The 25,758-nt window shown below is 38.4% G+C and overlaps 3 protein-coding genes across 3 annotated transcripts; 1 reads left to right on the forward strand and 2 right to left on the reverse strand.

Moving 5' to 3' along the window:
- Positions 1 to 2,455: 2,455 nt before the first annotated feature.
- LOC145485495 (EGF-like repeat and discoidin I-like domain-containing protein 3) lies at positions 2,456 to 3,529 on the reverse strand. Its single transcript, XM_081464158.1, has 2 exons — positions 3,436 to 3,529; positions 2,456 to 3,345 (listed from the first exon to the last, which is right to left on the reverse strand). The coding sequence occupies exons 1-2, from the start codon at positions 3,527 to 3,529 to the stop codon at positions 2,909 to 2,911; spliced, it is 531 nt and encodes a 176-aa protein (XP_081320284.1). The 3' UTR covers positions 2,456 to 2,908.
- Positions 3,530 to 6,539: 3,010 nt separating this feature from the next.
- On the reverse strand, positions 6,540 to 11,694 carry LOC145485288 (uncharacterized). The gene is made up of 4 exons (XM_081463976.1): positions 11,277 to 11,694; positions 8,979 to 9,036; positions 8,371 to 8,534; positions 6,540 to 7,296 (listed from the first exon to the last, which is right to left on the reverse strand). Exons 1-4 carry the CDS (start codon positions 11,355 to 11,357, stop codon positions 6,940 to 6,942), a joined length of 660 nt encoding a protein of 219 aa, XP_081320102.1. The 5' UTR covers positions 11,358 to 11,694; the 3' UTR covers positions 6,540 to 6,939.
- A 2,957-nt stretch (positions 11,695 to 14,651) lies between these two features.
- LOC145483296 (glia maturation factor beta-like) lies at positions 14,652 to 24,864 on the forward strand. Its single transcript, XM_081461780.1, has 7 exons — positions 14,652 to 14,692; positions 16,147 to 16,249; positions 17,046 to 17,095; positions 18,213 to 18,262; positions 20,045 to 20,127; positions 21,435 to 21,508; positions 23,779 to 24,864. The coding sequence occupies exons 1-7, from the start codon at positions 14,690 to 14,692 to the stop codon at positions 23,848 to 23,850; spliced, it is 435 nt and encodes a 144-aa protein (XP_081317906.1). The 5' UTR covers positions 14,652 to 14,689; the 3' UTR covers positions 23,851 to 24,864.
- Positions 24,865 to 25,758: the final 894 nt, after the last annotated feature.

The raw sequence follows: 25,758 nt of genomic DNA on the forward strand, positions 1-25,758 counted from the left end.
AAGAAACAATTTGAAAAAGAATGTTCAAAAATAATAATATAAAATCTAATAATAATTATACTAAGCTAATAACCAGCAATAGCTGATCTGGTAATTTGATGATTAAGTAATAATCGCTTCAAAAATTGATCTATAATTATGTCATTATTATATACAATGATAAAAATTATATTTAATTATGACGAGCAGAGGGAACAGCCCTTGCAGCCATCATCAACCAATGACACCATATCGCACTTACGAATGTTGTTTTTAATATTTAACGAAATGTAAACTGTGTCAACGATGCTCTCGTTCATTTTATTTATTGCAATTGTATTCTAAGCAGTACACTGCTAGTAGACTGCTTTTCTCTCGAAATCAGGAGGGGAATATGAGGCGAGACATTTTAGGCTAGAAGGGATTGCGGTGAGACATGACAGGTGCGACACTCACGAGAAGACAAACTTTCTCTTCTCGCCCCAATCCCCTCTTCGTTCATGCAGCCCATTTACGTTCGTGATCACGGATTAACACTCGTCTGATTGAAAAGACCGGCTACTGGCAGAGTATCCAGACAGCATTTTTCAAAGTTTATTGTATTCTTTAAAGTGAAAAAATAAATATATTAGTCGAACACTCTCCCCAATGGGTTTTCCGGCAGAGCCAATGGAGACAAATAATGTTAATGGAAAGGGCTTTTTGAGGGCACCTGCGCCCTTTGATACACTTACAACGCATCATCTATGTAAATAATATTCCTGGGGCAAATAACTAAATAAATGAATAAATATCTAAAAACAAAAAAAAAATAGATATATTGAAATAAACAGACCAAGAAACAGACAATGATATGTTTGAACACCCAAACCGCAAATATCTCAAAGCAACAGGGTGACATGTATTTTCTATACAAAACAAATCGACACTTCTTTTAAAAACTGAAGGTTTTCGTGAAAGTTTCGAAATATGTCCTTTCATCAATTTGTTTTCATCAATGAAGCGAAAACCTTTTTTGTGGATATTTTTCGCCTTGACATTGTAATGCAATAAATGCTTAATATGTGGTGTAATTTTTTTCAGGCAATTTCGTAGTTTCTATCTGAAATTCCTTCGAATCCATTTTGAGTTTTGTGGTAATACAAATGAGGAAAGTTAAAAGAAAACCTTTGTTTACATCTTAACCAGTAATGGCCGTCAATAATTATATCAGAGAATGTATTGACACAAATAAATTCACAAAAACGCACAAACATCTCAAGAATTGGCAAACAAGGAAATTTGAAGTTCATGTAGTCAGAAAGGTTTAAGAGCCCTGTGACAACGAGTCTGTAGAGGAGGTTATAGTGGGTAAGACTGGTTATAAAACTGGCTTTAGCATTAAAAAAACGTTCGAACTTGGAAGGGAAACAATTATTACCGCACCAACCGACCTCCTACCCATCAAAATATAATGCATATGGGTTACCGCTGCACAGGTGAAGACCGCCCGCTGCGTTTTCTTTCAAGGTCTCTTTGACAGAGCTCTTTGACAGGCTGTTTTTTCTCTTTTTCGGCATGTAACACTTTTTTTGTTCGTCAAAAGTCATCAGAGCTATTCTTTTAAAACGTTATACCTTTCATTCAGTTCGGTTTTGTCACTTTTGAGGAGTGATTTTACAAAACTTGCCGACGTCCATGAGATTCAATCGACGTAGCTTTGGGATTAGCACTACGTAACGTCAATTGCCAAATCAGGACAAACTCAAGAAATTTATCTCGTTTGATTAACTCCAAACAATAAAGTTTATACAATGATACTTCTCCGGCAATAAAACTTTACGAAACAAAGTAATGTTTTAATCAATTCAACGAAATGCGTGTTACCGTGCTTTATAAACAAGTTAGCATTTGTCATGATATGTTTACATGGAGTAACAAAATGAGGCGCCATTCGGCGACTTCTGATATTGCCTGTCAAACTAATTACGAGACCGACTAGCGTAGTAAAACGTTATGTAAACCTAGTGAGTTTCCTTCTCATTTCCCTCTTTCCCTTTAGAGTTGGGGCACGAAAACGTGGACCGGTAAATACATATGACAAAAATATGTTGCATATAGAAGCCTGTAAATCTTTTTTCACGTTGTTATTGTAAGAAAATTGTGCGTCGGTATGAAGAGTCGTTGGTATACATGTTACTTTAAGTGTTATCATGTTTGTCACTCGTCGGCATCTCCGTTTTTGATAACTTCAACCTCGAAATTTTATTCCAGTAAATTTCGTGTCATGTGTGATCCACGATTTTAGTGCATTTGTTGTAATAAATCATGCTAGGGCCGTTTATATGTGATCAATAAACGAGATATCCCCTCCCATACGACAGGTTTTCTCACTTGCACTAAGTTAGAAATCATTTTGTTTTCGTTTCATTGCAGAGTGGTTAGAAAACCGGCAAAGGAATTTTAAGTTTTCTAGCGTCAATAAATGTAGGGTAATAATGGCAATGGAATTGCTGACGCTAACATTTTTTATTTCACGGCTCAGTGTGGTAGGGAATCCCTTAACGATACAAGGTGAGACTGCTGTCATTATTTTTGTGCCAGCTAGAATTTTAAGCGTGATGCACAACGAGTTTACGGACCAACAAAGTAAGGTCTCTGGACATCGCCTTGAGCAAGGGAGTCCACCACGGAGAAACGAACCCAACCTCCGACAACTTGGTTTGGCCAATGATCAAAATCTTATCAAGTTATCGTCAACACTTCAATTTTCGTTTTGAATGTTCAAAGTCAAGTGACGAGTTTAATTTTTTATCTGAAAATTTCACCTCACATTTAACAATAAAGTGGTTTACGTTTACAATGCTTTCTTCAGTGGAATTTTTTCGAGGTTATGAAATTTAATTCGGCGTAGTTTCTAGCGATGCTGACACACTTCGGAGCTGAATAACTAGAGAGAGGTCGCCGAAATAAAGTGGATAAAAACAATGATATGAAAGGTGTAGCTTATACAGATTTTGCTGTCGATCGTTAGGTTAAATGTGCTTGTTCGTACCTGAGGGACACCGTCAGCGTCCCTGAAAAATGTGTAGTCTGAGCCTTGACTGTACTGCAGCATGTAAGATGTCAGCCACTCAGGAGTTTCTTCATCACCATAGCCCTGTGTTGCTATCGCTGTTACCACAACGATACGTTCAATGTTCACACTCATCCAAGCTGAAGCAGCCTTACTGGGATCCGCTCGATATCCGGGCGCCCAGCTAGTCGCTTTAAGCCTGGCTCTGTGAGGACCGAATGTCTTGTACTCTTCCCTATAAACTGAAGACGCTGTAAGTTGAGAATCTTTGATTCTTCCGTCGGAAATCCCCAGAGCTTGAAGGCATTCATCTGTCAAACATAATAAAAACACGTGTTTTAATCGTCTCGAAGAAGACAAAATTTAACAGAAACGGTTTTTTTTTTGAAGTAAAACTTTACCTGCAATGTCGAAGGTATTCGTTCTGTTTTCTAGACTGAAGCATTGTAGAAAAGGATTCAACAGAAGCAAGATTAGTATAGTCGACGCAGCCATTTTTTATTGCCAGACCGGACAACTGGAACGATTAACATGAATAATAAAAATTTGAAAACATTCCAAGGCATGCTGTGTCTCAAAGATAAGTTTGTTGACTTTTACGGTCCCTCTTATTTTGACGAGTTAGGAACTGTTTTGTTCGCCATGGGAAACATGCCTTTAACATGAAAAGACACCCTTAATTACAGAGATCACGTCAAAAAGTAAATTTCAGGCCAAATAAACGGAAAAACAATCATTTCCAATTTTACTGGAATGTTCGTCGCTATTTTGATCACGTTCTTGCGAAAGTTTTCATGTGATTAATTAAGTACCTCAACTGAATGAATAATAAATAATTTTTCTATCGGGTTTTCTATTTTAAGGATGTACTGCGCCGATGAGTATTCCACAAACAGCATACATCCAGAGAAAGTAGGCTTTTTTCAATTGTTTGTTAGATATAAATGGGGTAATTCCTTCAAGTTTTGTAATTTTCTTTGAAAGCCGAAGAGTCTACGAGTCTTTCTATCGAAAGCCGAAAATATACAGTTATCATCCCGAACTTGTTTCGAAAGCCCGTCGTCATTATGATGTCATGTCTCCTGGGCCAAGAGACGACGTTGCTAGGCAGTATCTTTGCCGAAGATCGCCGATGCACTTAGATAAGTTGCTAACATTCTGAAAGGATATTTTCGACACGCTCGTGGAATAATTCTCAATTGGCGTTCTCGAACGTTCTGAAATAAACTCACCGGTTGACAAAAATCTTACAAAAACGGAACGAATCCCGGGTTTTTTTATAACGCGTCGCGGTGTCCTTCATTTGACCAATCACAAAGCTAAGAGTTTGTTTATTCTATAAAATTGCCCTGTAGACAAAAAAACGTGATCAAAATGCGATGAAAAATGTTACTGAGTTGTTTAGAATAGGCCTTGCACGTGTTTGCATAAAGCCAGCCATCAGTTTCGAAGAGTGAGTCAGTAGACTTGTAGCAATTGACTCCTTGTACAGACCGTCGCTTTTCTCTCGAATATAACTTGCTGATGCTGACAACCGTCCCTAAAGCTGAAGAGCTTTAACAATTTTATCCCAGCAAGTTTGAAAAACATGAATTATTCTTAATTTCTGCCTATCTGATCTCAATAATTATTTCTGGCATTCTGCTGTAGTGAATTGGTAGAATAATGGCTGAAAATGCACTCATCCTCCAAAATATTTCCTGTTTTAGGAGAAAAAAATAGGTATTCAAGCTCACTACACTTAAATTTTTTAGTCATATTTCAAATTCAGGGTTTTGTGGGTAACCGTAGGTAGACTTTGCAAAGACATCGTCAAAAATAGGAATTTTATACGCAAATTAAAGAAACCGCAAGGACTAAAGCAAATCTCTCTTTTGAAACGTTAATTTCCTGTCGTCAGAAAGTCATTTTTACCTGGCATCTTTGTGCATTTCTCCTGACCACAATGTAAGTATCAATTGCAAATTTACCAAAGGAGTTTGAGTGATTTAAAACGATAAATAATTGTGGAAATTTTCTTGTCTCTGTACCGGCAGTGTGAGTAAATAACTGAGAAAATTGCTTCATTGCAGGCCAATTTATCGTTAATTCTTAATTTGCACTGCAGTTAACAAATAAAGAAGCCTAAGCCGTGTATTACACTGTGATAAAACACGACGGGCATTTGAGAACACGAGGGAAGTGTAGAAAACATTCGTCTGCGGCTCGTGTTTTCTACATTTCTTGAGTGTTCTCAAATGTCCAGAGTGTTTTATCACAGTGTAATACACGGCTTAGGCTTCTTCATTTGCTTTATGATATAGATTTTACACGCGCAACACAATAAAACACGCTTTTTCTATGTTTTATACTCTGATAAAACATAGGTTTTTGATCAATCAGAGCGCGCACAGGGTCCTATCTATATTATAATGCAAATTAAAACCCACGCGTTCGCAATGTTCTGAGTCATATGAGCAAATGAGTAATAGTATAAAAGCTCGAGCAATTAAGGATTAACACTGCTATTGATATTTGGAAATTCTTTCAAATTGCACTCCCCCCTAAAGGCTCGTGCAATTTTTAGAGAATTTTCAATTAACACTCGTAGAATAAATATAATTGCATTCGCATTCATACGATTACCTATATTAATGTGTCAGAAATTTGTTGTTAACAACCGAGGTTTTCAATCATTAAATTTGCACAGAATGTTTTCAGGTAGCCTTGGTTGAAGTAGTGTTGCTAAAATGCTTGTTATCCACTTTGTTATATGACTGAGAAAGTTACTTCATTGTGACTGGCTGACAGCAGGCCAATTAATTAATCGCTCATATCGTGCAGCGCAAATTAACGTGGGCGCGTTCGTAATTTCTCAGCCATATAATAAATAAGAAATCGTTTGAAAGTTAGAGCAATTAAGAATTTCCACTACTCCTCATATTTCAATGTTTAATCAAATAGATCATATTCGTATTCCCGGTATTGGACTGTAGCTAGCTTGCAACGGAAGTTAATGCGAGGAGTTTTTTTCACATGTGGATCACATAAATCTCTTTTTTACTGGTATTTTCCCGCATGAACCTCCATTGCAAGCTAGTTTCAGTCCAAAACCGAGAATACCAATAGGGCCTGTTGCACTCGCTTAAAGACTCGCCTAAATTATTTATTTCACTCGCTTTCAAACGATTACCTCTACTTGTATATCGGCACGTAATTCCTTTTGCACTGCGGTTTTTATAACTCTTTCTTACTAACGTCTTGCAAATTTTCGCCTCAAACTCTTTACAAATTACAAGGCAACGCAGCCCGGAAGTGGCGTTGAGCCGTTGTGACGTCATTGAAGACGTGGTACAAATAGACTGCTTTGATAAAGAAGGGACTGATACTCTCGGGAAATACCCCTTGAATTAGAACTAAATTCAAGCAAGTTAAACTAAAGAACATATATGACCAACAGTATTGAGAATTTCAATGCTGATTACAGCATAAAAAAAATAACAGTCGGACTTACGGGGAGGGTGGGGCGGGGGGTGAGCGGGGAGGTGGGTTGGGTACTGACAGCCCCTCATCACTGATGTCCAGGAAAAGAAACAGGCCATCAACAAGCGAGAACGGTCCTCTCGACATGTATTTTATTAGTTCCGGTTCACTTAGCTCATAACAAAACGAGCGTTTCTACAGTACATTGCTAAATTTACGATGCATATTTTACATGCATGAAGCAAATACTACTTTACTACGGATTTATTATAATAGAGAGTCACATATGAAAAAAGGCAAAAATGGGCCTTCTGCATTCGCAAACGTTGGGAAAGGCATAACAAGACCTTCGCTGTCTTACTAACATAAAATCCCGTGAACGCACTACACTGGCAAGTACTCCAGATCCTTTTGCATGCACGTAATCCGGCTCTCTCGCATTATTAGTGGTGCTTCTTGCTCTTCTTGTCATGATGTTTCTTGTCCTTGCTCTTTGTTGCCTTGTCTTTGCATGGGTAGGTTCCGCCACAGGACACCGGCTCCACTATCACTTGCTCAGCTGGATACGGCACTGGCATTGGTTGTGGCATGGGCATAGGCATCGGCATCGGCATGGGCATCGGCATTGGCATGGGGGCTGCGGCCCCTCCCTGACAGGGACTCGGAACTTGGCAGGGAGCTCCGCCGGCTGCACCCCCTCCGGCTCCACTTAATGCGCTCAGGCCAGTCAGCATCTCCTGGAGACACATAGATGGATCTTTTTGGGCAGTGCAAGCCTGGAAGGTTGTGCAGGCTTGAGTCTGTGTATGAATAGAAATAGTGCCACTTTTAGCGTAGAGCAGTTTTGAATTGATTGTCGAAAGTAATCAGACAATCACTTTGGTTTTTGTTCTGGTTTTACTACATATATACAGTTTGAGATTGGCTGAATAGTCTAATTGGTAAGTAATTGGTTTGGTTTTCGTTTCACGACACCCAACTGAAAACCGCTCTATTAGCATCCTTTGGTATTGTTGTCTGTTGTCTACTAAACTACCTCAACTGCTGGTCACATTCGGTGAGACTAAGATGGGTTGCGTAATTTTGTCAGAGGACTAAACGCTAATGCCTTCTGTTACTGAGAGCAACCGAGAAGAGTTTTTTTTTCTATTTTGGGGAGCGAAAGATCACGTTCTCTGTTGCTTTCCTGCATGTGTTCAACCTGACTTTGCTTGCTGAGACCTTTGTTGTTGGGACTGAAAAAGGATGATCCTTTGCTAGCACCATTGCCCAGAGCGTTGCCAGGACTAAAAAAGATTTCCTCTGTTGATGTCTCATGCTGTTGGGGTCATACGGCTCGTGAGAGCATTTTTCAATCAAGTGTTGTAAAACCAAAGTAATTACTTTGGCCAGTCATCGCAAATTACACAGACAATCCAGTCAGAACACTGAACCAATCAAAATGTAAAGCAAATACATGAAGCTGACGTAAAGCGTGGGAAAACGCGTGCGCGCGAGTCACAATTGGTGTGTTTTTACTTCTGATTGGATGAAAAAGTCGCACGAGTCTTTTAAGCGTGGTAGTGCAAAACCAAAGCAAGTAGGAACTGTTTTTGATCACTCAGTGAAAGCCGCTATAATCCCTGGATAGCTCTTTTACTGGTTATATCATAATAATATATATCCTAGTTGCTGATGCTGTAAATTTTTTCATTTGCATGCAGAAACAAGGGACATAAGATTTCAATCTCAGTTTTTCACGTTAAGAATTGGTGTTGATGGTATATGATGACAAATCACCCGGCTAGTTGAGAATAATGAAACAGAATGAAATATATATTACATGCCTGGATGAAAAGTGAAGAATAATTTAAGAATTAAGAGAAACAACTCACAACTGCTGCGACGATGGGATTAGGAGGTGGGGCTGCCCCACCAGCGGGGGGTGGTCCGCCAGCAGGGGCTGGGGTTGGTGCGGCTCCCCCGGCTGGGGGTGGGGGAGTTGTTGGTTCTTCCCCGCTTGCGCTCTCTCCTCCATCTTGCGAGTCTGCCTCGTCCTCTGCAAAAGAAGTAAGTAGTAGAATTATCTCATGATATGATTTCTTCACTTTTCTGTCCTTTCTTATCACCGTTTCATATAATCTCCGCATCGTTCCTCTTCTCTGTCCTTCATTTCGTTCCCTTCTCATTTCTATCTCCTCTCCTCTTCTTTTCTCTTTTCATCTAAACTATCAGTAGCGGGGAGCAGGGATGGCGCAGTGGTGAGAGCGCTCGCCTCCTACCAATGTGGCCCGGGTTCGATTCCGGCCCAGTGCCACTTTATGTGGGTAGAGTTTGTTGTTGGTTCTCGCCTTGCTCCGAGGGTTTTTCTCCGGGTTCTCTGGTTTTCCTCCCCCCACAAAAACCAACATCTCCAAATTCCAATTCGACCAGGATAGAGGACACGCATGGAAACCAGCCAAGGCTGAAGTGGCTTCCTCTCTAAATATCGTTATTTTATTACCTTCAGGAAGCATTACGTCACTTTCCTCTTCTCCTTCATCCCGCTTTTCACGTTCATCCTACATGGAGAGATTTAACGTAGGCCTATCAGGTTTTGGTATAAATCTACTAGCGTTCTATCACGAATGGCGTTCTATGATTGGCTGCGCTACCCACTATCTATTCTGTTGTAGATAGCTGAGTAGCCAAGCAATGCGCGGTTGTTAAGGGTTCTGACGGTCGTTTCTTTGCGTTTTCGATGTGCCCGTGAAGAGGATTTAGATAAAGTTTTAAACGACTAGAAGACTAATACTAAAAGAATTAGATTAGTCGCTCTCGATTCCTATGCGTGATAGCTGAATCGGGCTGCGCCTTCGTCAACTATCGCGCGATAGAAATCAAGAGCCCATAATCTAATTGTTTCATTTGTTTCAGGTCAAATTTGAAGAGAATGTATTGGTAAATTAAAACTGCTTGTTTTGTGTATCTAAAGCAAAACAAAGAAAAAAAAGAAAAAAGACGATAGTGGGTTTCTTTTGTACAAGCTATCTCTAGCCCCAGCGACACTAAAGATATCCAAAAACGTCCGCGACTGTTCAATATGGTGTTTGTATAACTGGCAGAGAGAATTCAGACTATCTGATATTTATTCAAGGCACCCAACGACGAAATTCCCTCGAATGCTTTGAAACGCTCTTTTAGGTTGTCTGGAGTGCTTTTAGGTAAGTCCTTGTAATTTAACTTAGGCTGCGCTATAAAATTGGTATCTGTTTGGTCATTCTAGCAGGAATTTAATTTTAGAATTTACATTAGGATTTTTTTTATCCATTTCCTGTAAAATCTTTTAAAGTCTTATTGCCTTTCCGAATATCATAGCTGACCTTTTTTCGGTACCCAAAACGACATTGCTTTCAATCCGAAAAAATCAGGCGTTAAATTTCTTGGAAAAGGTTGCTACTGACATCAAATATGCATCTCTACGTCAATGAATCATATGGTTGTATTTTGTAGAGTAGTACTCGACAAATGACTGTAGACATGATGATAGATGCGAATGCATCTATGAAATGATTTAATAAATTTTATTGGGAATGTAAGAAAAAAAAACAACATAAAAAACAGAAAGAGAAGATAATAATTCCCATAAGGGAAAGTGCGAAGGGGACGAGAGTACCCATGCGAGGCGCTTCCCAGAAGCGCCTCGCATATCATGTGACCTCGTCATTCTATAGCGCTTAAAGTACAAACCCGAGGAGACACAAGTAATGTAGGCTATTTTCGAGCAGACAAGCATATACCGTTATCTTGGAACAAGAGACTCAGAGGCAAAGATGAAACGACAAAACTTCAACAGAGATGTCACTGTGAGCTACTGAGTCGCAACTCCCAGCTTCAAGAGAGGGAGACAAAAGGACAAAAGACCATTGATTGTTCGGTCTCGCTCAACAGTGAAAAAGAAAAGGCAAAAAACACATCATCCACAGCAGCTTTTTGAATTTGTGAACCAGAATACCGTTGTGACTCTCTGTGAGAAACGTTTCTCGATAAATTCAGGCTTCATTTCGGCTCCCGCAGGATAATTTTTTTTTTTACGTTTTCAAGTTTTTTTTTTTTTTTTTTTTTTAAAGAAAACCGGTAATTATAAGGGCACGCGTGTTAAAACATTAATGCCAAGAAGCGATGAATAGAAAAAAAATATTTCTAAGGAAATTACGACTTTTTAAGATTCCGTACGAACTTTTTGCAGTCTTTACTAAGGTATAAGTATTTATGTTATTTACTGTTTGCTCGAAAAGTTCTGTACAGAATATTTGTTTTTTTGAAGAGGATAAACACGGTCTGTGGGCCAACAGTTTCTTACATGCATGAGGATGAGATAACCAACTTGAATTTAAAAGAATTTAGTTACACCATGTTTTTCAAGAATACGTAGTATTTTTTGTGATGATAACAGAACTTCTGTTTTTTTCCTTCCGGCTTACTTTAATTTTAGAGATAGCGTACCCGTGGTTATTCCGCCAATTGATGGTCCCGTGAAATATTTTTCCGACTCCACTTCACATACCTCACGCTTGCCTTATCGTGTCTTTTCAAAAGTATGTATAAATTCAATTTATAATCAAAAACAATGCGCTAAACACTGTTATCTTGGGAGAGGTCACAAGGTTTCAAAACTTTTTGTATACATTTTGATAACGACTTGTTTTATAAACACGAGGTTGCTGGAATAGCAATTCCCGGTCAGACTTGTGGAAAAAAAAAATCAAATGCTTCACTACATTAACAGCTGCGTTTAAATTTTACATCAATGATATCTTACCTCCTCGAATGAAGGCCGTCCATGACCTACAATGAGCAAAGCGGCCAAGATAAGGAAGATCAAAACTTGCTTGCAGTCCATGACTTTGTTTGTTACGCTAGTTGCACGTCTGAGGTCAGTCGGTCGCAAATTTCAACTAGACGTACAGAGCGCATAAAATAATTATGTCCTTTTGCTGGTAGTTGGTCGAGTTGGAGCGCAGAGTGGCTCGATTTTCTTGTTTGCAGGTGTGCTTAAACAAATCAAACCGCCGGGTGGTTTTCAGTTTTCTTCGCTTTTTGCTTCCTAAGTTGCAATGGCTTTTGTTCCGCGGTGGGAGGAAATTGAGACGCCAAACTAATTAATATTCTATTTTTTAATGAAAGGAAATAAAGGGTAAATATTTCAAGTTTTATGTAAACTAACGGGAGACACTTGAAATAAAAATGATACAACTGACGAGAATTTATAGCTTGAAATTAGTCAAAACTATCACAACACATGCAAAATTGTTCGGACGTTAAACTTTTGCACGTTTCATTTTGAATGTTTAGTTTTCGGACACTTTGACAAATTTTGGACGATAATTTAACTTAATTTCGGACATCTTGCTCAGTGAAACGTAGCTAAAGCGTAAATTTACGCCTACAAAACACGTTTTAGACTGAGACAAGCTCCGTGAAAATGATAGGTTTACTGCACCCTCAATGTTTTGCGGATACACCGACGGAAAAATAAGACAAATTCTATCCAGCCGTTATGTGTCTCAAGCAGTGTCTTGACTTGAGTTCGCTCCGAAAAGGAAACTAGCGGCCTTGGAGTTATTTAAAAGTTTTATACCGGTATTGTAAGTATTTTTGACGCTGAAACTCTCGGACGGTTTTATTTTCGGCCACATTTTTGTCTGAAATTAAAATCTTCTGAATTTTTTAGCAAATAATGCGCTGCTTATATTTATTAGTCGAATTATGTTTCACTACGAGTTTACAAGTTCTAATTTTATGAATCTACCTGAAATTTACGGTAGTAAAAAGCGATCCGAAAGTTTCTTCATTAGCGCATAAAAAAACAAACAGAAAAACAGTTATGAGCGTTATCTATAACGTTTTTTGAAATCCTTCTGCTCTCAGTACTGTCCTTAAACGCCTCAGCTGAAGTCTTTTCTCTTTTCACTCAGGCTTAGTTTACTCCAGAGACAAAATAGGTACAGAAATGTCTGTCACGCTGAACCCATTCAAATCGAGGCAGGATTAAGTCAGCGCTCCGGTCAACCTCGGTTCCACGAACTTTCCAAGATGGCGGAAATCCTCGAAAAGCCATTGGAACGAGGTGGCGCTCTTGAGAACTCTAGGGTTAAAAGAAAAGAAAATGGAACAAGCCAAGAAACGCGTCCTCTCATTTAATCTTGAACAAGCTAATTATTTTCTCCCCCCCCCTCCCCCCGAAGAAACAGATTCAACCGCCTCTGTACCAGTACCAGGGGAACAAAACGAGCGGAGCAAAACCCACTTTCTCGAACCCTCAGTTTTTCGAACCTCCCGTAACTCGAACCAAAAGTCGTTCCCCCTACTACGTCAAACGCTGTAATTTTACTCGAACCATCCAATTTTTCGAAACAATTTTCGTTTCCCTTGGAGGTTCGATAAATCGGGACTCCACTCTATTTCCTTGATTTGAAAATCTACCCACTGAGTTTGGACCACACTAACTCTCGGGCATGAGAAAATTCTTCCTTTTGTCCTTGTATTCGTCATAATCTACAATTTTATAATCTATATTCGTAATAATCTCGGAAACCATTTTACTACTACTAACTAGCCTGATGAAAGCGTACTGCAGGCTCATACTGAAAATGCGCTGAGCAATATACTACTCAGAACTAACCCTCTTCAACGAAGCTGAAAATCCTTTCCGCCCTTTCTCTTCCAGAGGTTGCGGGTTCAAGTCCCGCTAGCTCTAACCACTTAGCTGGAGCCGTTTCTGGCAGACCTTAGTTCAACTCCTCGGTCATGCTTCTAAATAGCCAAGTGGTCTACCTCTCGCCAGATGGGATTTTTAAGTCTGTTATGCTTAGTTGATGTATATGCTTCTTTCAGTCTATGTGGCGTGCCTGTGCTAGGTGTAGCTTAGCCTGCGAACACGCTACCAGCGAGCGCGAACGATGCGAGGGAGCCTGTAGACATTCTATTGATGTCGCCGTCCCATGATACCAGAATCTGGTGCCATGATCTGATTGGTTAAATCCCTGATTGTTGACAGCTTTGAGATAAATATTTGACAGATCAGTTTCGCCCTCGTCGGCTAGGTTTGCTCGCCAATTGTTTTCCCATCCTCACCGGGAGAGGACAAAACATGGACCCCTGATCCATGGGCCGGGTCCACCAAAATATGGACCGTGTCCATGAACCCCGTTCATGGACCGGGTCCATGGACCTCCTATTTTTACTAGCCCTAAATACTGTAGTAAAAAATAACAAAACAAAAATGAAATCAAATAAGTAAATGAAAAAAAAAAAAAAAAAAAAAAAAATGAACTCACAGTAATATTTCAATTTATTATTTAATTGTTAATTTTCAATTTTGCAATCTTTCATAAAGTCACATTTTAATAGACCTCCCGAACACCGGGCGGGTGCTCTATCCACTGAGCTACGAAAACTCATGGAACAAGGTCATTTAACTGAATTCATATGTGACTGGCGCCCTGCATACTGCTAGGATCAGCACTGTTGAAGTCATCGTCAGTGTGATAAATGAATAAAGATGGTGAATTTTTAAGCTCGGTGTTCGGGAGGCCATGGGTTCGGTTCCTGTCGAGGACTCAGATTTTTTTTCTTTGTCCCACGCTCGTGTCATATTGATCAGTTCACGTTTCACATGTTTATTTTTTGGAAAAAGCATTTGAAAGAAACGCAATTGTCTGTCGTTTGGTCTTCCCCTTTCGGTTCACCAACGAAACAATCTGAAAACCATTGTTTCACGATCCCTACGGGTCAGAGGGACGGTATGAAGGTAGTAAGATGCTTGTGAACCTGTCGCATCAAGGTGTATCGGATAAATTTTGCTAGCTCGCTTGACGAAGAATACTAAATATCCTCTTTTGAGAGTTTCGAAACGCCCCCTCAGCCGACATCGACCATTACTAGCTTTGACTAGCTTCAGGTCTTGAGTTTTGCCTTCTGATTCTCTGTCGATATTTTCTTTTTTTTCTACTTTTAGGTAGTACCATCCTTCTACAGCCAGTTCAAGCTCACGTTTGAAGAATCAACTTGATGGATTTAAGCTTGCGGACTCCTTGCGCTGCTTGACTACTGTCAGGATTTCAGAACATTGGTATGTACGCAGCTCGGACCTATCTTCTTCCCCAGTCTTTAGCATGTGCGTGGATTGCGTGGATGCACAGCGCTTGGGCCACTTGACGGAAACAGGACATTATGGTGAGTGTTTACCGGTGTTTTGTGAGTGTTTTACGGTAATTTCACAGTCGTTGTGACTTAAATAAACATCCTAAAATCTGTGATTTTGATTAAAAATGTACATGTACTATGTAGCGCTAAGTAATAAATTAAAATTAGCACAAGGCCTATTGGGTTTTAATACAGTAGGTCTTCTCCCATCTCTTAGGCTTACATTTTTTACGATAATTTATTAGAGAAGGGATGTTTTCAAGCTTACTATTGGCGGTGTTTATTGAGTACCATGGCACAATCAGTACAAAGCTTATTATTTTAAATGGTAACGTCTGGTTCAATGATTATTGAAGCTATACCACCCCCTTCCACTCCCCCTCCCCCTCTGGGGATTTTCTTGCTTGATGTTCTATGCACACGGAAAGAGAGAATTTCCCACCTTGAGAATTTTTAGAACAACTTGAAAATATTTATCCTGGTATTGAAATAACACCTGAACTTTTAGAAAACAAAAATGGTTTGGAACAGAGCAAATAAACTCCCAGCAAAAATACACTTCCTCAAAAGTTGATCATGCAGGTGAACAGTGGTGTCTTTTTTATCTTTCAATAAAAATGTAAAAAATATTTGCTTGCCTACAGGAAGATCAAAATGTTTAACTCTCAGTATATTTTGCAAACATTATAATGCAAAAATGTTTGAAACAAACAAATGAATTCCATTGAAACAAACATAATTTCCTTTTGAAGGTAAGCTTAAACATGCTCCCTTAAATACTGTTAGAGATTTGGTCAGCACAAAATGCAGACTGCAGACTGCAGACTAGGTATAAAATGTAGACTAGGTAAAAAGCGTAGACTGAGAAGAAAGACTGTTTTTTCATCAAATAATGATAACCTGTCATTGTATAACTTACCAATTAAGTGCCATGCAACACTTTTCTGTCGTCATCTTTGACCAAAATTTACATTATTAATTTATTGGGTATTATTCATGGCCCATTTCTGTGTTCTTATTTTTATACTAAAATCGGGCATGCACAGTGTGAAGGCTCTGTCAAGGCTTTAAATTCTATTCAAGAAAGAATATGGCCAAGAATAATCCCCAACCTGGCAGATGACCGCAGAAAACACTTGCCTAGTAATCTATAAAATGACATGCTACAGCATGTTATTGCTTATTACACGAAAACAATAGTATTTAGTCTTAGTCTGCATTTTGTACCTAGTCTGCTGTCTGCATTTTGTAGTAACTGGTTCAAAGTGATTCCAACACTTAGTTATTTTCGTGTTGTATTTGTTCTGGGGTTGGAAAGAACAAGAACTGACCCACACATAATCTAAGATAAGAACTCATGCTAAACTGGATGTCCCTGAATAAATATTGATTGAAATAAAATAAAGACCACACCTTTTATTGTCTAACGGATCTGTAAAGTTGAATCCTAACGTGTGTTTGATGTTAATCGTTTTAAATTTAAGAGTGCTGACCTTGAAATCTGTGACATTGACCCTGTGGTTAGAGAGAAAGGAAAAGCATTTCGCTTTCGGAAGACCCAGACAACAACCACAGCTGCTATAGTTTGTAAGTGTAAATGAACTAGTGAAATACACGAATTTTGTGCAAGTACCACTAGATTTTTCTCTTTACACAGTATGTCTAATAACATCGTTACCACCCATTTAAAGTGAATGTCAGTAAAAATCAAAGAAATTTTCTAAAAATGTGGCCACAGTTGAAAAATCGCTTTTGTTCATACCTTGCCAGTTTGAAGGTAAGTAACTGGAGGAAATCAAGTTTGTTTTTTGAAATATTCAATATAACGGCAGAAATTCACGAAAAATGGTCATTGCACCGAAGGCTCAGGTTTCACTGCCTGATAATCCAAAATTTTAGACTTTTCAGCTTATTGCTACGCAGATGTTTACATCACTGTGAAACATCCTCAACTTTAAATGTATGCATTGATTCTTCCTTAATCAAGATATAGTGATTATTTTCTTTTCTTGGGTTTTCTGAGCAAACTGAGCCCTGATTAAGTAAACAATGTACCCAATGGAACCAAGCAGTTTTAGCTTGTTCTGATGCAATCAGCAATGAATAGTTGGAAAAACTTGAAGGATGAAATTTTTTTACTGATTATGGTTGACCAAAACACTGAAAAATGCAAACCACATTTTCTGGATAATACTGTCTAGTCCCTCAATTCAAAATTGAACTGACCAAAACCCCAACATCACCGTAGGTTCAATGTGAAGTTTGGTATTTATTATTAGGTAATTAAAACATTATTTTGTTTACAAGGTTCTGTTTCTAGTTCTTGAAGTTTTTCTTGTCACTGACAATAATGTACTTTTTTTTGTTATTCACCCTTATTTAGTGAAGATCGACATGGAGAAATTGCTTATAGTTTTAGATGAGGAATATGAGGTAGGTTTCTGTAAGTGATCAACACAATTTCTGCTTAGAGCAACAGTACACTGTCAACCTTAGTAATTTTGGTAAAAAAAGGTTGTCTGCGTACCAGCCAAGTGGGCCATTGGGCCGGAGCTTTTATTACCCCGGTTTCTGTAGTATGACACGACTAGGAGTATTTCTGCTCCCTCCAGGATAGGATGCTGGTCCACTGCAGCCAGTTACCCCCAGCATTAACTTCGTGGGTACCCATTTATACACTTGGGTGGAGAGAGGCACTGTGAGAGTAAAGCGCTGTCTTGCCAAAGAACACAATGTAATGTCCCTGGCCAGGGGTTGAACCCAGACCTCTCTATCTGGAGGCAAGGGGACTAACCATGACGCCACGGTACCTACCCTGATTTTTTTTGGCCACGCACAAAATTACCTTCAATTACCTTCAAAGCCTGTCTGCTTGTGTTCCCACAACATTTCTCTTTCTCCCACACTTCCACTCGTGTTTCTATCACTTGATATATCTAGTAGTAACAAGGAGAACATGTTTCTATATCTTTTAGAAAATTCCGTGACGAAAAAAAGAAAACAAATCTTGTTTACTTTGATCATCAAAATGTAAATTCTCTTTGCTTGTGCCATCAATACGTCAATGTTCAGGTTGTACTAGTTCTGTGTTTCTATCGAGTTTAAGTATAATGCTACGTCTAGCGTTCTATCACGAATGCTGTTCTCTGATTGGCTATGCTACTCACTTTCTATTCTGTTGTAGATAGTGAGTAGCGTACCAGTGTGCGCTCGTTAACAAAATGATGGCTTCTTGGCATTTTCGAGCTGTCTGTGAGGAGGATTTATATGAATAATGTTGAACAACTAGTAGATTTATACTAAATCAATTAGATTACTCGCTCTCAATTTCTATACATTATAGTTGACTCGGGCTGCACCCTCTTTAGCTATCATGCAATAGAAATCTCAAGCTCATAGTCTCATTATTGTTTAATAAAAACATGATTTTAAACCAATCAGCGCACATATTTTCTTTGGTCTGTTTTGTAATAATATTAAATATGCATACTTTTGCGAAGTCTTTGGTCTCCATAGAATTAATGGGGGCTCCTTTATATATCTTTTTCAGGATATTTCTATCGATGATCTTAGAGAGGAACTACCTGCACATCAGCCACGGTATCCTTTCATTGAATAACTAATATCAAGATTTAGCCAAGGCTAAAAGTGGAACTCCCATAAAATACTGTCTACAGTAATCATTAACATGAAACAATAACCTTTAAAGAAATTCACCAAATGGTATTTCACTACACTAAGTGAATTGAACAAACAAATTGAGGACGTTTTCGCAAACACAAACAATATTACATTAGCAACTGAAATAAATATTTCAAAGAGGTGTGGTTTTGCATTCAGTGTGTTCAAGTTAATTATTCTAAGTTGCGAGCAGTCTCACTTTTGCTCAAAAATCTGTGGGGAAGAATGCAAAGAAGAGTGCAGCAAGTGAGTGGTGGGTCATGAGCATGTGAGCGTGATATGTGAAGCCGCAAGCTGCAAGTGGCTTGGGCATCGGAAGAAGAGCAAAAAAGAGACTGCAATTTATGGTCTCATACAACATTTTGAATGCCTGTCACTGTGGTGATGGAGTAATTCTATTGGTTTGTGCTACAAAGTTATGAAGCACATCTGTCAGTAACCTTTATAGGTGACATGCAATGCATTCTTGGAAAGTTTGTCTCCTACTGTTCGACTCCTATGGTTTGTGACCTTTGCACATTTGCTGTAGTCTTTTGAATTTTGATCTCTCAACAATTTTTTAGTTTTATGCTTCATGCTTGTTTACTGTGGTATTAAGAGGATTTAAAGTAGATTAATTGTCGGCTGATAGGAATTTCAGTTTTTCACCTTGAGCAGTACAAGCTTCATTAGTGTTGAACCATTCATCAGATCTTACCAAATATAGTTTCGATCAACTTGCAGAAAATGTTAGACACTGGAGTGTCATATTCAAAAATGGGCAGAGGTGTCATTGATGCGAGCTGTCAGAGTAGTATCCAAAATGTTGTATGAAACCATTGCAGTCTCTCTTTTCGCTCGTCTTTCGATGCCCACATTACTTGTCTTGATTTAAATCATTCACTTATTAAGTAGCACTTAAATTCCACAAGTAATTCAGTAGCGTGACTGCTAGGTGTGTGTTAAGTTCTGAAGCTTTAATGAACACAACAAGTGCAATGCTACATTGGGGACAATTGGCAGACCTGATCCAAGAACACGTAGATCTGACATAAGAGCACATAAATGAGGCTACTAATGTACCCAGACCCTTATCGACGGGAGTACAAAGTACACCACTGTGTATTGTTTAATAAACAATTTATCTATCTATCTATTGAGTTTCATGTTACGTTATTGTATACTGATTACCAGTATAATTATTCTCAGTTTTTTAGTTGCATTGTAATTTCTCGAAAGAAATAGAAATGTTTTAAAAGCCCTTTGCCCAAATGTTTCTTGTTGCCCCTAAAAAGCTGGCTTGCCCAAAATTTTGGGGGGACTGCACCCCCCCCCCCCCCCAGCCCATATGCCTATGCTTGCTCTTATGTAACATTTCACTTTGATTTGGTTTAAATTTTGTGGCTGTATGATTGATGTTGACCACTATACCTACGGTGACAACGTAGCCCAAATTTTTTGGAATCGATAGGTTATCAGGTTTTCTTACCTGTGGTGCTCTGCGGGCATAGCTTCACCATTCAAAGCTCAGCTGTAATAAATTGAAAGGGTGCTTGGAAAAAAGCCCTAAGTGACTCTTGATCTCATGCCAACTTCTCCTTTTCTGTACAGGGAAGTGAACAGCAATTTGCTAGGAGAATCTTGCAGTATATCAGATATCACTTAGGGTCTTTTTTCATGCACCCCTTCAATTGTAATGTTTTCCTTAATTGGATATTGAAGCTATGTGTTGTACAGTTATGTCCAAAAACATGATGATGGAAGAGTATCATGTCCTCTCATTTTTATTTTCATCTCTCCTCAAGGTAAGTGTAATGTGTATAAATATTATGAATTGTAAAGCTCTAGTATTGATTTAGCATACTGTAAATCCTCAAATAAGCGCCCTGGGCACTGATTTCAAATTTAGGAGAAGAAAGGGGGCACTTAATCGAGGGGGGCACTTAATTGAGGGGGGTGCTTATTTAATTTTTCCCAAATTGTGCACTGACATGATCACTTTTTAAATACATCATCTCCATGCAAACAACAACACTAAGTTTAGATCACAGCACCATTAGAAATTCATGTGGTCACAAACTGAAACAATACACAAATCTAATACTACGAAATGAAAACTATACATCCTTTGTTGTCTCATTACTCGTCCACAAAATAGGGGGAGTGGAGGGGGGTGCTTATTCGAGGGGGAGTGCTTATTTTAAATTTTGGCCGATAGGAGGGCGCTTATTTGAAGGGGGCGCTTATTCAAGGGGGGTGCTAATTCGAAGATTTACAGTATGTAAATAGTGCTATAAAAATTATTAAATTATTATTATTAATTGTTATTATTTTATCAGGTCAATATGGCAGACAAGTTCCTCTTTCATGCCACCTTACAGAATTTAGTATAAATTGACAGGTTAAATACAGACAGATTTTTGTCAATTATTGATCTATTTTTAAAACCAAGGTGTGCTCAGTCTCAAGAAGCAGTAAATTGTGAGCACTGTTATACATAAAAGTGTGTCACGGACAAGATTGGAACCTCATGTGCACTCGGGATAGCCCACTTGTAAGGAGACCTAACCCCATGTAATAAATTGTTTATTGACCAAGCTTTTGTGGTCAAGATGCCTGGATATTGGCCTCTAACCTTTTTTTTAAAGTGCTCTAGTAGCTTACCTTGACTGCATCTCAGTGTAGATGCATGCAAACAGAGGTCTTGGCCAATATCTAGCCATCTTAATTCTTACTGGTTGTTTCATGCTACACAAACTGGAGGTAAGAGCCCATTCACACCAGCTAAACTGGTTGAACTAAATCAAGTAAATGTTTTTTGAATCTTCCAATTATGCTTTACAGTCAATTTCAAACCACTGTGCTAACATATTTCAATCAAACGGGTTTTTACGTAATTTTTTAAGTTGTAGGGTACTCATGGTATGAGCAACTAATTTTTAACCTCGTTTAGTTAAACCACTTTTAAACATTTTTAACATGTTGGTGTGAACGGTGTGTTTTAGTGATGGCACTGATGTTATATATCTGACCTCTCTTATCCAGTTGGTGGGAGCAGCTTTTTTAGCTTAGATTGTAATAACCAGTGAAAATGGTCTTTTTTCATTAACAGGTTGCAAACCAGAACTGCAAATGACATACTCTGGTTCCAAGAATTCCCTTGTTAAAGAACTTCAGATACCCAAGGTATAATAATTTTTTTCTCCCGTGATAATAATAATTATTCTTATTTTTCACATGCGAACCAACTTGACCTGTTGTTGACAGTGTCAACAGAAGCCTGTTTCATTGCTAGAACTTGAATAGGAAGGTACTCATGGAGACAGTGCTTATTTTGCAAGAGTCTCTATTGAAATAAATAACTCACAACCCAAAGTTTAAACTACATGACTGCACATGTGGTGCTCTAGGCACTAATATTGATTGAAATGGGAGCAAAAGAAAACAAGATTGATATTGTGTAGTTTGAGAAAATATACACACCTCTCCCATGGAAGGGATTTTTTCCAAGACCTCCTCAGCCCCTCTGGAAATTCCAATTAAGCTTGATACATTTCTATAAGTGTTTTGGTCTTAGAGACCCCCCCCCCCCAGGAAATTCCAATCCCTTCTGTGAGTGGAGTATGGATATTTTCTGGAACAACATATTGTAACACACCCTTATTAAAAAAAGGGGCATCAGAGGAGTTTCAAATTGTCATGAGTGTTGTAAAACTGAAACCAAATTTGCTACTCTGGCCAATCTTATCACAAAGGACAAAGACAACCCAGAACTCAAAGTAATTGTTGTAGCTGATGAAAGTGTGCGAAAACCTCTGAGTGAGTCACAATTGGTTTTGGTTCTATTTCTGATTACATGAAAAAATGGCGCGGGTTTTTTAATAAGCCAATCACGGAGTACGGTTACTGTAATGCAAACCAATTACCTTGCGACACTCAAGCAAAAGCCTTTCTACTGGAAAGCAATTAAAGTTTTTATGGGGGAATAGTAGGTGCTCTTTATAAAGAATACTTTGTAGGGGGAGGGGGTATTTAAATGAGGGGGGAGTACTTGTTTGTGGGAGGGCACTAAAATAAATTGTCATGGGAAACTGGAAGCCCATCAGTACATGTAGGAGCGTGCAACTCCCATACTGAGCTTATGTCACAGTATTTACAGACCAGTCTATTTTTAGGCTTCTTTTCCCGCAAAATAGATCAGTTCTGGTTTATATGAATGCGCATCGATAAGGAAAAAAAATGATGATGTCAGTTACAAATTAAGTCCCTGCTTGTGATTGGTCATCGAGGTTCCTTTGGGTGTCTAAATTTGCATTAAATTTAAACTAAAAATAGACTGGTCTCTGAAAACACTGTGACAGGAATATAGGGTAGTTATATGTTACACACTCCTAGTGATGGGCTGCTGGAGACCACAAATTATAAAACCAAATGAGAAACAAAATGAACTGTCAATAGTTTTATGGTTAGTAGTCATTTTGTACCAACCTCTTGCAGTTTATGGCCAATATTTTCACTACTTTTTTCTGTGCCCAATTTTGGTGCTAAATGACAACAAAAGATGAGTGGTCAGAGTAATACATCCCTTATTACTAAATCCTTTATGAATAAATTGTGAGGGTTCAATAGGACTCTTGTGGACCTTGTACTCATTTCTCCTATTTTTTCCAGCCCCTGCAAGGCTCAGATAATAATATTAATATATAGATTTAGGCCAGCCTAAAAGCGTAGCTCCTGGGCCTGGTTGTTCAGAGCCCGATTAAGCTAACCCAGGAAAAGGTAGAATTTTGATTTGAGTTTTGTAACTTTGCGGTGAGGTTTTCTACATATATTGTTTGGCCTTCCGTGTTGAGTTTTAATAATCACCATATACACAAAACAAAGCAGTAAAAAACATTTGTGTAGAAGAAAATGCTATAATTCATTAACTTTTAATCCTGGGTTAGCATTAACCAGCTCCCAAACAATCCTGCCCTGTTTTCAACAAGTTAACCTGACATGAGCCCACGATCCAATTGAAAACCAGCACTTGGTCAGCGGTCAACTTCAAATAAAATCTGTCCTCAATGAGCTGTAAACTTGAGCCCGCGATATGGTCACATGATACTGGTCAGTGGATACCTTGTTTTGATAGGTGTCAATTGATCATAACATGGATGTCCAATATCAAAGAACTACATGTACATGGCCAAACAAGGTTGCATATCTGTCAAACTATTATTTGGAGTCTGGCCGTCATGTTGCGCGACTCCATCGTTGCCGTTGCCGTCATGCGTACACGCCTACGAGCAATACCGCTAGCCATGTTAGCCATGAGAAAATCAACTTGTGGGTTTCCTTTTCTTTCCTATATGAGTGTGGGGCTCCGCTTGGCGGCCTGCCGGAGCTCCGCTATTATGCATTTGGCAAAATTCACAAAACACGGAAAATGTTTATCACTGCACTTTGTTTTTCAGGTTTTTGAGTTAAGGTCTGTAGAAGAAATGACTGAGGAATGGCTACTTGAGAAACTCAAGTTTTTCCGTTAAACTACCACATTTAAGATGGCTGGCAGCAATGATTATTAGAACCGTTATTCAGCATTTCTTTGTTTGATTCTTTAGATCAATACTATGACTCCTTATCAGTAGTGGTACAATAATATTATTACTATCATTAGCAATGGTTTGAAAAAATTCCCAATCATTTATTTTTGATATTATAAGTTACCTATAGCAAATAGTATAAACTGCTATATAGACTCCTTCATTTTAGCTTTAAATGCTTGTAACTCAAGAATGACTCTGGTGACCCTGTTATTTGTCAATTGTGGTAATCGTTGATTTGTAATCAACTTGCCAGGATTCATCTTTTCGCAAAGTTGACACAAAATATTACATGGGGGCTGCAGGTTCAGAGCCACCTTAAACTTTTGAAAAAAAATAAGGTTACTCTGAATCCCCTCCCAGAAGTTTTTTTTCCAAACCAGGCAAAAAGTTATATTTTAACATGCTGATTACAGTTGGTAAAAAATTGGGTCATGTTATCGAGTTATTGAGTCTTGTTGAGTTCTATAAAGCACACATAGATAAAAACATTTGCATAGTGCCAAATCCACTAATTGTCCATGGCACTTCACATTAAAAATTATTAGAAAGCTGGAATTAAGGGTGTTTTTTATGGCTTACTGTTGATGTTGTAACGTTTTGAATCAAGAAAATGACCAATGATTGGGCACTCGGTTGAGGCTATAATAACAGCATCTGAAAAAGAGTGGTAGTATTAATTCATCAAAGAGGTGCTGAGAAATGCTGGAAGACATTGTAAGCACCGGCCTTTACTCAGGATTACAAAGTAAAGACTTAATCTGTAATTTAATGACAATAGATTTTATCATTTTCGAAGAGATAGACTGTTATGAATTTTACTTGTTCTAGGTGGAAAATTCTTGCCACAGGTTTGTATGTGACCTTTTTCTCTCGCAGATATCAGTTTTGTAATAATAAAATTATTAAAAGTTTGTTTAATGATTGTGTATATGCACAATCATGTCAAAGTGGCTACATCAGTGTCCAGTTAGTTTCTAATTAGTTGTAGCACTTAAATCAAGGGAATGATAGTTTACTTCAGTAGAGAAACAGTAGTATAGGAAATGGGGTTATGAGGACATTATACAAAAAAAACCGTCTTCCCAACCCTCTAGAAATAAAAACAAAAATACCATTCTTGGGCCTCAACTTGAAAATGTCAGAAATCAGTTTTTTCGCTCTTTACCAACACATGATGCCATGCGAAGCCAGAGCCTGCTTCTTGGCAGCGGAGGCTAAGGCAAGTTTTTGCTTGCAAAAACGCAGCTGTGTGTCGAGCAGGGGATGAAGAAGCAGATCAGCTCTAATCGCGTAGGCGGGAAGAGTCATAGTGAGGAATTAGCTTTAGCTAATCCGCAAGCAGTTTCGTGTAACGAAAATGAGGATGGAGCGATTTCTAATGTGTCATAAAAAAAGTGATGATCACCATTAAACCATTACCATTCAAATGATTACCATTTCATAATCAAATTAGAGTATGTCTGCTCGTGAGGAAATTTCATGTCTCCTAACCCTCTAGCAATCAAAAAATAGCCCGCCATTTGAAAATATATTTTTGAATAAAAAACAGTCTTCCCAAACCTCCAAGAATCAAAAAATACCCCCACCATTTCAAAATCATGGCTTTCCATTTGAACCTACTTTTTTTATATTCTTCTGAAAATCAAAATTTGCTTTCTTATTGATTCAACCTCAAACCAAATAATCATTCAATCAACCCTCAGTCACAAGTCTCTAAAAAGTACATATGAAATTACCCCCCCCAAAACATACTTAAAGAAAAATCAACAATAATTGTGTAGAATGGAAAATGATAAGATGAAAAATTATATAAAAGAATCTAACTATAATTTAGTAATAATGAATAAA

The sequence above is a fragment of the Orbicella franksi genome, chromosome 4 (assembly GCF_964199315.1).
Source record: "Orbicella franksi chromosome 4, jaOrbFran1.1, whole genome shotgun sequence".
Classification (NCBI taxonomy): Eukaryota; Metazoa; Cnidaria; class Anthozoa; order Scleractinia; family Merulinidae; genus Orbicella; species Orbicella franksi.